At 33.1% G+C, this 13,298-nt stretch overlaps 1 protein-coding gene across 1 annotated transcript; it reads right to left on the reverse strand.

The window, feature by feature from the left end:
• Window positions 1-223: 223 nt before the first annotated feature.
• Window positions 224-11,022, reverse strand: LOC101514088 (DEAD-box ATP-dependent RNA helicase 8-like). Its single transcript, XM_004510748.4, has 10 exons — window positions 10,505-11,022; window positions 7,519-7,579; window positions 3,785-4,019; window positions 2,535-2,773; window positions 1,901-2,152; window positions 1,637-1,817; window positions 1,175-1,263; window positions 1,010-1,083; window positions 816-927; window positions 224-672 (listed from the first exon to the last, which is right to left on the reverse strand). The coding sequence occupies exons 1-9, from the start codon at window positions 10,885-10,887 to the stop codon at window positions 849-851; spliced, it is 1,593 nt and encodes a 530-aa protein (XP_004510805.1). The 5' UTR covers window positions 10,888-11,022; the 3' UTR covers window positions 224-672; window positions 816-848.
• Window positions 11,023-13,298: the final 2,276 nt, after the last annotated feature.

The raw sequence follows: 13,298 nt of genomic DNA on the forward strand, positions 1-13,298 counted from the left end.
TGAGTCATTTATCTGATAATCTTGGGTCTTGTATCCTATAAAAGCTGCCTCAAAAATTATCAAAATACATGATCGGACGCAATCAATATGCATTTTGGTAACAAGTCCATGCATACCCTCGTGCAATTATTGTTGGTATTAGGGTTCTAACAACAAAACGCACCAAACCAAAACCCAGGGCAAACACAAACAAACTAAGCAAGATCTTCAACGACAGACCAAATAGCAAAGGAAGAGAAATTCATAACAAGATAAATTATCCCTAAACAATTTATTTTATTAAAAAAACTACAGATCTAATAACATGCAGTAAGATCTGTAATTGTAATTAACGGAAACAACAACTGGACCCATCAAACTATATGGCAATTAAAAGCCAATATTGAACTCTCTGGAGGTTCTAATGTCTTCAGGGCTCTCAATCCAGAAATTTTTCATTTAGAAAAGAAAAAAACACTTAAAATGGTTCCAACAATTCCCCAATTTCCATAGTGCATCCTCTCATGCCAAGGCCATATGCGTCCTCTCATGTTTCAGAGCTCTTAACCGGAAATTGAAAGAAAGAAAAAAAGAAAAGAAACACTTAACAAAGGGTCCAACAATACTCCAAATTCCATAATGCTTCCTCTCATGCCAGGGCATAAGCACTTGCTTGAGTGACGTTACATTAACCTGTAAAAAATGCACACGTATTAGCAACAGCAATGGCAACTACACAATTGAATCACAGTACACTTCTAGAGAACGCAATTCTAATTAGGACTCAGGATCCAGATTGTCCTCTATAAAAAGGAAAAAAAGGTCTTCTTACTCACCATATTGTGAAAACAACCCTTGTATTACCACTGTCACCGGCAATAAAATGCTTGATCAATGTGTGGCGGAATTTGCTTTATTTCAGTGCCAAGTTCTTGTTCAATCCTATATCTGAACAAAAGATGGAATACATGAGCAACCCACAGCAAGAATCTCTTAAATTCATTCAAGAAACACTAATTAAATTACATACAAATTAAAGCGGTCCTCATAAGTGATCAAATTCACCGCTAAACCAAGGTGGCCAAACCTCCCTGAACGACCAACCTATCAAAAGCATAACATCCATTAGAACATGTACACATATTTGGGACAACGTAAAATAATTGGGTAGAAAGTGGGCAGAAATCAAACATACCCTGTGCAAATAAGTTTCCGAGTTCTTGGGAAAATCAAAATTAATAACAACATTAACTGCTTGGATGTCTATTCCCCTAGTAAAAAGATCTGTAAATGTTTCACGCAAAGGGAGAATGAAAAAAGAAAATTATTAGGACAAAATATATCTAAATATAAAATCTCACCATCAGTTTAATTACATATAATAAACTAAAGATTCCTTAATATATATACACTATAATTTGATGTATTACCAGTACATAGTTAACTACAATAAACCAATCTAAATAATACAACTATTGAATACTGAATTGATTTAGAAAACAAAAGAAATGAAGATAATATGTCAAGATAAAGGAAATGAGGACCCCATATAATTAAGTATTGAAACAGCCATATTGTACGTTAAATAATATTCCAAGCAACTGAAAAACAACTCACTGCTCATTTATAAGAGGTTGCTAAAGTGTTGGCAACTTACCAGTACAGACAAGATTTCGGCATGCACCATTGCGGAAATCATGGAATACTCTGTTACGATGGTCTTGCAACATCTTTGCGTGAATATAGAAACATGAATACCCAAGTTCTGTGATTTTCTTGGCAAGGAGTTCAACCCGATTCACTGAATTGCAGAAGATAATTGACTGGTTTATTTGCAGCTGGAACAGAAACTACGATTATTAACATCATAATATTCAGAGCTGGCATATAAGAAAATCAAGAGAACAAAGAAAAATCAAACCTTAGAAAAGAGAGTATTTAAGCAGTGGACTTTCTGTCTCTCTTCAACAAATGCATAAAATTGTGTAATACCCTTGAGAGTTAGCTCATCCATAAGGTTAATGACATATGGTTTATGAAGATACCTATCTTTGAAATCCTTCACAGTAACAGGATATGTTGCTGAAAACATCAGAATTTGACGGTTTGTAGGAAGAAAATGAATAAGCTGCTGTATGGAAGGTTGGAACTCTGGGGAGAGAAGCTTATCAGCCTGAGACACACATAAAAGCTATGTAAAACTGCAGAATGGTAATAATGACTACTAACTACTTACTAATGAAGACATTAATCTCAACAATGCCATACTGTTCAAGCACAGGGAAATGGATACTTAAAACAAAAATGAGAAACCAGTAAACAGAGTTCCACTATCCACTTGACAACATTCAGGATACAGATTCTTAATCGTAGCAAATCAGACATAAATGCAAAGAAACTTAGCTGTACGTCAAATCATACTTGTCTAATTAAATACAATTATGTTTCCAACCCCTATTTTCCTATACCTCTAAATATTTGATTGTTTTTGCACATTGTTCATGTTTCTCATCAGGATTCTAAAAATTAATGAATTTCACTTGTAATATATTTACCTCATCCATGACAAGCATAGAGCAATCTTTAAGAACACAAACACCCTTCTTAGCAAGGTCCAATATCCTTCCTGGGGTTCCAACTAGTAAATGGACTGGTTGATATAAACGCATTATATCATCTTTTAGGCTGGTACCACCTGTTGTAACCATAACTTGGATTTTCAAATGCTTTCCAAGCTCTTTACACACTTGAGATGTTTGCAAAGCCAACTCTCGTGTTGGGACCAAGATAACAACTGTCATAGAGAAATACAAACAATATTATCAAAACATGGGCAGAGCATATCATTATGCTTATTCAAAACCACAATCATGAAGAAAAAATAGGATATAAATCTTTTAAATAAATAACCATCTCCAAAATATTATTAATAATTCATGATTTTCAACTAGATTAGGCAAAAATATATCTGCATAGCTTCCATTTCTAAATAACTTTCTCAAGAAAAACAACTCATTAACAAGGTATCAGCTTGGTAGAGAAATTTTCAAAATTTTGTTATTAAAACATTCGTAACACCTAAAGCCTAATCTCAATATTCTTAACATTAAATGTGAAAGACATTATGAATTGACCATACTACTGTGGTCAGACAAAGGTCAAAAGACACAACTAAAGATGCACTTTAAGCATTTTAGAGGAGAAACGAAAAAAGCCAAAGTAAAGACATAATATAACCAATCTGATGCTCTTTGAAGTCCATACACTAGCAGAACCTTACCGTCACAAGTTTCTGATAGAAACTGGTACCAAACAGTATATGATTGAACAATGCAAGACTTTATTGGTAACAATTCTGGAGAATTAGTCACATCCAGAATGTTGCTATACACATTACAATAGATATAGGAAGATTACAAGGAAATACAAGAACATTTGCTCACTAAAATGTTCGAGATCTTGGTCTCTCCCTCCAAGAATTAGAGAGCTTGGTCTCTCCCAATCAATATCCAATCCCCAAATAGTTGTCTTCTGACTTTTCCCATCAGATTCCCTATTTATTTAATTATTCAATAACTACCTAAAAACATAACTGCTGCCTAATAATGTAATATATGCAGCATCATAATAATTATAATAAGTCAAACAATTACATTTTCTTTTCTTTTTCAAATAGCAGGATACTGCTCAGAATCAGTATCACTATCAGGCTACCAGAACACCTAATAAAACTAATACATTAAAAGTCCTTTCAATTAGATTTCTTAGAATCTTGTAAAGGGACGAAGGCAAGAGAATGTCAAACCTTGAATAACATTATTATCCTGATCAATTTTTTCCAATGCAGGAATACAAAAAGCAGCTGTTTTGCCAGTTCCATTTTTAGCCCTAGCAAGAATGTCACTGCCAGTAAGAGCAATTGGGATGCTTTCTTCTTGGATGGGGGAAGGTCTTTCAAAACCCTTCTCATATATTCCCATGAGCAGCTCACGTTTCAAAAAGTAATCCTCAAATTCATTTCCTTTAGTAGCTGTCACATCCTGGGAACAAAAAGAATGCAGAGCAACAAAATGAATATTACAAATTAGAACTAGAAGTTAATAATGACAGCCCTATAAATCAAAGCAGCTAAAATGACTAATCCATGAGTGTTATCCTTTATTAGGCCTTTTGAAGAAGATAAAAAATGAGGCAGCTAACGTTTCACAGCCTTCATTGAAACTAATCCATGAATGAGATATCATGCAACAAAAAACTAATCTGATAGATTTGTTATACGGGAGTTAGAATTAATTAGGTAGTAAATGGGGACTACGGTGATTACAGAAATAAAGCATGTTGCCTATGAATAAGAAAGAGAGTGGGAAGAAGAGGTATCTTGCCATCTAAGAGAGTTAGAGCCTTAAGGGGAATTCTTCCCTAATTCTTCTAATAAAGACACTATTTTCAATCAACTTGTATCAGTGTAGTCTCTGATCAGGATGAGAGAATTCGGGGTTGATAAAAGAAAAAATGGAATTGCAATTGGAAGCCGTGGAGCCCATCTTACAAGATTTTGTGGTGAGGGGTTGAAACACAAATTATTTGCTGAGAAAGTTTGAAGAGATGTGGAAGGATGGGTTGGGGCGCCACAACAATTAACATAGCATAAACAGTAGAAAACTTTGAGAAAAGAAGCCATAAATGTTTATCACAACAGGGAGGGAGAAGAATCAAGCTTGGTCAACAGGCAAAGGAAAAAAAATGAAAAACTAATCACAACAGGGAGGCAGAAAAATAAAGATTGGTTGATGGGCCATGAATCTACATCAGCCAAAGAAGAAGACAGTAATGTGGAGAAAAGGCTTGAAAGTGATCTGGAAAACAAATCAGTGGCATATCAAGCTGAGTTGAATCAACTCATGTCTTGGGTAGAGACAAATTGATGACTAGAGGAGAGGGAGAGCCCAGATCGTTCCATATCTACGACTGTTTAGGGAGAATTTTCACTCAAGACATGTTCAATATTATTTCAGGTGTCTCAACTAGCTTTTAGATGTATTGAACGGAAGTCAGCAACAACCTAAAACAGAGGTCAAAAAGTGAGGGAAAACAAATGTCTTTCGGGTCACCTCATTAGAACAAAACAGAACTGGGTACTTGACAGAGGCCAATGCCGTAGAGCTTGAAGTTTCGGCGAGTCCATTGCCACCACCTGACACGAAGATGGCCTGAGAGGATGATGGATCATCAGCAGGGAGGGTGAGTTGGGCTCTTGGCATACTGGCTGAGCTTCCACTGCTAGAACAACAAGAACCGAGCCAGTCCTTTAAGGGCAAAGGATATCCCTTGCAGATGAGAGTGCAACAACCAGAGGCAGTGTGAAGGAGAAAGGGATATATGGTTGGATCAAATGCTTAATTTACCTGATGGGCCCAACCAAAAACTGAGAACAGCCCTTGGGAAAGAAATAGAGGCCCAAGACCAAATATGTGTAGATAATTGGGATACTGTACAGGAAAATGAATAACTGGGTTTAGTGCACCAAACCCAACAAGCTGAGAAGGTGGAATAATCACGGAATGAGCGGTTTCACAAAATTCAGAACATTGTTGGAAGCAATGTTGTCAATTTTGGATCGCGGAAAATAGCAGTTATGTTTAAATCCTGCTACATTGTAGTGCTATAGCACCGCAATAGCGGGCTATTTGACAATGCTTTGTACTAAACAGTGCATCGGAAAGCAATAACAATTTGTTCAAATTCTGCTATACTATAGCGGCTATTTGGCAACACTGGTTGGTAGACCAGTAATTAAAATTGCAATTTATCCAAATAATTATATATAGAATAGTTAGTACTATTTATTAACTAATTAAGACTATAAATAGTTTTTTCTAAAAAAAACGATAAGTAGTTAATACTATATATATACAACTTCTAATATTCTATGTTGTTAATCTCTAAACTGGGATACCATTAAAGCGGGAAAGCCGCTATTCTAATGTTTTAATATATTTAAATTTATTAAATAAGTAATACTATGCATATATATTAAATAAGTTATATTATAATATACCGTAAAAAAAGTTGTATTCAAATATTTATTTTAAGTAATTACTATATATGTATATAAATAATTTTCTTTTCTGCTTCAGGTTTTTTATTTATTAGACATGTTAGTGTATTTCTTAAATATTTTTATTTTTGTTTAATTTGAAGTGTTTTTTTACAATTTGTTTAGGTAGGGCCGAGTGGGCAACCTCCTATGTCCAATTGCTTAGCCCATTATTGGGTTTTTACACTTGTACTATCAGAAACATTCATTATACATTAAAAAAATAGTTGGTCCATTTTGGTTTATTTTAGGCCCATTTTAAGAAACTCAAACCCTAAAACTGAGATGTCCCTAAAATGAAACATCACATTCCCCATCTTCTCTCACTGCCGCCTACTGTGTCTGTTGTGCCCCTGCATCTCTTGGGCCTCATCCTTCATTTCTTCTTATATCTTCTTTCTTTTCTTCACATGTGAAGGTGGTGGCCGGAAAACAGTAGACCGAGGTCGGAAAACGGAAAATCAAGGCCGAAAAATCTTTTTACTAAAGAAATGCAGCCTCAAATTGGGCTTTTCAGCCCCGATTGCAGCGCTATAACAACATTATTATTTTTATATTAATATTTACGGTACTATTGCAATTATAAATGTTCAAAAATTGTAGATAAACAACAAACGCCACATTGGTTAGAAATTGTGGTGCCATTGAAGTCGCTGCAATGCAAATTGCGGCGTGAAATAATTTATATTAGCACCAAACACAAAAACAATGTTCTAGAATTATTGTAATCAATGGAATACAAAGTAATTATTTATTAACAGAAGATTTGAATAAATTCTAGGTTAACATAATTCATCTCAAAAAAAAATCTCTAACTTTCTATCCATGTAAATCTTAATATAAACTATTAATTAGCTAAATACATGTAAACTAATTATTAACGCAAAAACCAAACCAACCAAAGTTTACTCTCCCTTGTGTTGTACTCTACAATTTTTCCTCACACAACCAAATTTACTCTCCCTCTTACTGCCCCCTCTCCTTCCACTCACCAATAGTTTTTTCAAAATCCCTAACTCCCTCTCCTCATTTTATTTCCCCCCATTTCATCTCCCCCACCTCACATACAGACCTCAAGCCCTTGCCCGCCCCCTCCTCTAACTTTGTTCTATAAGCCTAATTGCACTCTAAATAATTGATAAAAAACTATCTCAAATGCCTAATGGGGTACATGGCGCTCAAAAGGCATGAATCAATCAACAAATTGCCATTTAAATTATATGACAAGAACAATCTTGGCCAAATATTTATAATAAATTAGTGTTTGGAATGACAACACGATACTGGTAAATATATACAAAAATTAAATACTACCCAATCAGAAATATAACAATTAAAGTATAGTTCCCCAAGGTTCTAAAACAAGATAAATGATTAAAATAAAATGCAATTAACCAGTAACTTGAATTATTAGATGACAATATTCATAAATATTAACATACCTCTGTTCTATAGCGTGTATCAGGTGGCGGAATCTTTAGTCTGGCCTTCCATTCTTGAGAACTAATAAAGGAAAACCAAAAAAAGTTAAGGATAATAAGAGAATTATTTATTTCCTTTTGAAGAACGGAGCAACTAACATTGAATATCCAAATGTTAACTAAATTTTACATTGAATCAATTTCCAAACTAAAACAAACTCATAATAACATCACTCCATATAATAAAACATTTGAAATAAAAAAACGAGGCAACAGCCAAGATTGTGGACAATATCAACTCAATTTTGGAAAGCATACAAAAGATTGCAAGGGTTTTATACAACAGGTTAAGCTAAGAAAAAAGTGATTCATAAATCAAAGCACCAAAACCATGGTCTTCTACAAATAGTAACCAAAGGAGATTTACTGCTCAACTTTTCATTTCTATGATCACTTAACAACCTGACTACAAGACACATGTTCCAATCACTTAACTAAAATAGCAAGATAGTTTGGTACAAAATACAGCAGGAACTGGTTTGTGGTATGGAGCTTCTCCCAATACATGATAAGACACAGGCTACATTCATGGTTCAGACTTTACATGATGTGCTTGTCGATTCAATTGAATTTACGTGATGCGGAAGATTGACGAAACAAGTCATAATTGTATGGAGTTAGATAAGTAGTTTTTCTTCCTTGGGTACGAGGGGTACAATCATTGTAACCCATGAAGAATATTCTATCTGGTGAGCTCACAATATTAGGAGCACATGACAGTGTAAGAGGGGTAGGGATCCTCTCCATTTCTCAAAGGAAATGGAGAGTTCTATAACTATAGTTGTGTATATATAGGCACATAGTTCTAGAACATGTGACATATATTAAGCATATATGACTTTATGCTCACAAAACTATAGTAATGGAGCTCTTCATATCTTTTGAAAATTGGAAACGGTCTCAACTAATGGAATGACTTGCACCATATGTTTTATTTTGATCATAATATCTATTTATTTTTACTATAAGGAAGTGTTATGAAAAGCTTTAAATACAAATAATAAAAGTCTAACAAACATAACTAAATGCAACAGGAAATTTATTTTTTCTGAAAAGAAAAAGGAAAGTGGCATAAATCATTGCCGGCTTTTTCCATCGCTAGGGCTCTTTATTTGTTTTCATTATTATTTTACTATTTTATGAGATGATGAGCATTTCCAGGGGTTTTTTCCTTCTACCCCTCCCCCACTTTGGGTGTTTCTTCTTATGTGCTGCAGTAAACCCTTTATCTTCTACGTGTCTCCTCTTTCTCTTCTACTTAAGTAATTTCATCCTCTTTTAAGTTTGAAATGCTGATTGGAGCGATTTGGTTCACAAACAACCCGTGTTTTGGAAGAAACGCTAGATTCGGGTGAATAATGTATGCAAAAACTCAATTTAAGATGCATTTATCGATTGCATTAGTTATAAGTGTTCACAGCATAAATAAGGCAAAACTCAAAAAGTAAACTACAAAAACAGGCAACGACATTTACTACTCATACCAAGAAGATATATGTAATTTACCCCAAAAGAACGATACATAAAAGTCAAAATTAAGATGCATTTATCAATTCAATAGTTAAAGTGTTATCAAGCATAACCAAATCAAAAGTACACGTGAATTTTTGCAAGCAAAAAAAGGACAACCCCATTGATTACCAAAACCAATAAGATCGATGTAAATTTCCCCTCCAAAAAATATAGATAGGTCAAAACTGAATATGCATTTATCAATTGCATTACTGGAAGTGTCAACATGCATAAATAAGTCAACACTCAAAAAGTATACTCATGAATCATCGCAAACAAAAAAGGACAACATCATTGATTATCAAAACAAAGATTGATGTAATCATTATTTTCCCCCAACAAGCAACAACATAAATAAGTCATAATTTAAAATGCATTTATCAATTGCATTATTTAAAGTGTTAACGAGAATAAATTAGTCAAAACACGAAAAAGTACACTAATGATTCATCACAACCAAAATAAGGGATAACGGCATTGATTACCAAAACCAAGAAGATTGATGTGAATTACCCCAAAAAACAAGTGATTTCGTTTCCTTTTGGGATGAATTGTCAGCTTGATGTGATAGCAGGTAAAAAAATCCAGTGCCGTCCAACCACACAACAAGTCACGCAAAAAGCGGAAAAAAGCTTCATGCATTTTTATTTGAAAAGGACACAGGCAGCAACACGTGTAGAGTAAAGATCATCACCAAAACTTCATGACCAGGCAAGATGAACAAAGGGCTCTCTCCAATCTCTAATCCAGAGGCTAGAGTGACCAGAAAATGATCACTTCTGGCCAGAGGGATCAGCTGTAACAGCAACCACTACTCAAGCCACAAAAGTTGTCCTATTGTGCATGGAAATTGGATTAGCCATATCGAAAAAGGCTCAATGCTCCACTCCAACTCTGAGGCAGCACCATTGTGGCCAATGCCATTATAAGTTTCTTTTAAAAAAATTATATTGCTTTTTACTATTTTCCATTATCTAATACACTAATGGAAATTTCAAAGCTAATAAACATCAAGCCAAGGAAACCACATAGACACAACACAAGTAAAACATCTTTAACCTATACACAAACCTATTGTTACTTAGCACCGAACTAAAGATTGAAGGTGTATCCTGTCCGACAAATGTCACTGCCCAACACCAACACGGAACCAAACATGTAATAACATTCAATTACTTCATTTTTTAAAAATTTAATCGGTGTAAACATTTCATTTGCCAGTATCTGTGTCCATGTATGTGCTTCATAACACTTAACAACTCACTAACTCATATAACTATACAAATGGATAACATATAATTTCATGTGAACCAAAACCATATCCCTAACCCTAATAATGAAACTTCTTCAAAAATAACCCTAATCATGAAACGCATGCCAAACAGAAATAACTCTATGAAAGAAAGAAATAAATAAATAAAATAAAAAAACAAACCTAGGGTCAGCGACTTCAGATTGCACGGTCTTTTCAACCTCATCAACAACGTTGTTAGATTCTGAACCACCCAGCTGCGCCCTTCTCAGCCACTGTTGTTGCTGCTGCTGCTGCTGCTGTTGTTGCTGTTGCTGTTGCACCATTTGTCTCTGCACATAGTATTGTTGTTGCTGCTGCTGTTGTTGCTGTTGCTGCTGTTGGTGCTGTTGCTGTTGGTTATGGTGTTGATAAGATGGCCTGTGCTGAAACTGATTGTTCATGTTCGGGTTCTGGTTCGGATTCTGGTTGGTATTTTGGTTCAGATTCAGGTTGAGGTTGGGATTGGAACCTCCACGTCCGGGGCCGATCCCAGGAGGTGGATATCTCGCTCTGTTGTTGTTCATCTCACCGTAGCAAAAACCCTAACAAACTAAAACCTAACGAAACAAAACAACGAAGTATAAAAAGAATTTCAATGTACAAAAATGGTAAAAAGAATTAGGGTTCGGTGCAGAGCGAGAGAGAGAGATTGTTTAGTTTTCTTCGGAGAAAGAAAATCTGTGAGGGAAATTGTGTGTATGAGCGTGTTTTATATTGTACAGATCTAAGTGAAGGAGAAGAGAGAAATTGAGAGTAAATTTATGCCGGCGAGAGAGAAATGAAATGGGAGGGAGAAAGAAGAACGAAATAGGTTTTGATTCGTGTTGGGATTTTGTGTTTGGATTATGGCTTCGAGTTTGAAAGAAGAAGGAACACAAAAAATTAATAACGAAAGGTGTTGTTGTTCAACTTCTTCTAGGGCGTAGAAACTGTTCTCATTATTTGTATTATGGCCCCACTTTTTCTTAATATTATCTAAACTAACCCGATTTTCTTCTCTTTCTTGTGTCATCTAATCCAACCTTTCTTGCTTTTTAGCCACAAGAATCGTTTATGTTTTTTTACCAGAAATATCGATTATGTTTTATGTTTTATGTAGTTGAGAAAATCACAATTACTTTTTTGTATGATTTTCAAAATAAGTATTTTTTATAATTTCATAATTATAATTGATTAATAGTAAAAAAAATGTTTATGATGTATATAAATTAAATAAAAAATAATAGACACCTTAAAAAAAATCTATGAAATCATTTTAATTATTATGTCATATATTAGGAATATTTAGTATCTTTTATTATAAATCTCATATTTATGAAAAGACTTAGATATAGGGACATCAACTAAATATTATTGCTATATTAATAATATTTTTTAAGTTGTAATCACAAGAAAATCTAGCACATTCTCTTTGTTTTTGTTTTTTTCTTTTCTTTTCTAAATCACCCAAGAGAGTTGAAATCAATTGATAGGTGGTTAGGGGTCAATAGATTTTCTATTAATCACATTTCTAATCGTTTTCTTCCTTCACAATTATTTAAATAAGGTATTTTCAATTTTCTACATATACTTAGTTTTCCTTTTCGTGATTCTATCATATTATTGCAATGTTTTTTTTATTTCTCGTCTCTGGACGATATTTTGATTTTTTATCTTGTTGCACCAAGTGTTTGGTTTAAATTGACATATTAGTTTCTATCCGCTGCAGATTCAATCAATGGTTTTGACATCTTCAACGTTACAGCTCCGAAAATATGAGTATTCCAAACACTTTAATTTTAACATATTTGTATGTTTTGTCACATTTGTAGATATTTTGTCGTTTTATAGTATTAATCTGGATGTTGTAAATTTTTTCGCAAATTCATCATTTTCAATTTTAGCTATCTGAATTGTATTGCTCTCAATCGATGTAATTTCTATAAAAAATAAATAAAAAATCAATAACACACTTTTCAACACACTCTTGACTTTTATATGAATCTTACTAAATCACGTGGAGTCCACATAAATTTGGTAAATCTATATGAATTTTAACCAATAAAAAAAAATATTATAGAGTATGATATTAATATTTCTCGTCAAGAAAAATGAATGAATACTATTTTTTGTAAAAAAATAAAAATAACAATCTTTTCATATTTTTATGATGCATGACTTTTATGAGTAAAAAGCTTTCAACCAAATGTAGATGATATACTACATTATTCTTTTAATATGTTTGAAAGTTATAAGGTTTGTGCCTTGTGTCATATAAAATATAACTCATGTACATGCAACTTTTTAAAACATATGTTTCGATTACTTTCTCTTTTTTATATTTCTCTCTTATTTATATTGTTTTATATTTACATTATCTTACTTTTTATTTTGGTTTGTATTATAATATGTTATCAACATAACATTTTATTGGAAAGATGATTTAATCAGTTTAGATATTATATTATAAGAATTTGTCTGTTCACTATCTTTAGACTAATTGAGTTCATGAAGTTGTTGTTGTATTCTTTCTCAAAGCTTTTGGTTTATTTTTCTCATCTCAATCTTTTTTATTTATTGCATCAAATCTCGGTTTAAGATTTTGTTTAACTTGTATAATTATCATGTACTAGGTACTAGTGTATTCTTGATAAATTTGGTAAGAATTTAACAGTAAAGCATCTATATAGGATTGGAAAGACATAATTTTATTTGGTCATCATTTATAAAGATATATAATACACTTTTGAAAAAATTTAAAAATTTAATATTAAATCATTTCTTTTACTCTTAAAAACATCTTATAAGATTGCATAAAGTATAGTTTTTACGAGTCATTATTTAAGAAGATTCGTTATATCTCTTAAATAATTAGACCTTTAGACCATGCTCAAAATGGTTGAGATTTATTTGATCATAATATGATTTGAAATAAAAGAAAAGTAATATATATATA

The sequence above is a fragment of the Cicer arietinum genome, chromosome 7, assembly GCF_000331145.2.
Source record: "Cicer arietinum cultivar CDC Frontier isolate Library 1 chromosome 7, Cicar.CDCFrontier_v2.0, whole genome shotgun sequence".
Lineage (NCBI taxonomy): Eukaryota > Viridiplantae > Streptophyta > Magnoliopsida > Fabales > Fabaceae > Cicer > Cicer arietinum.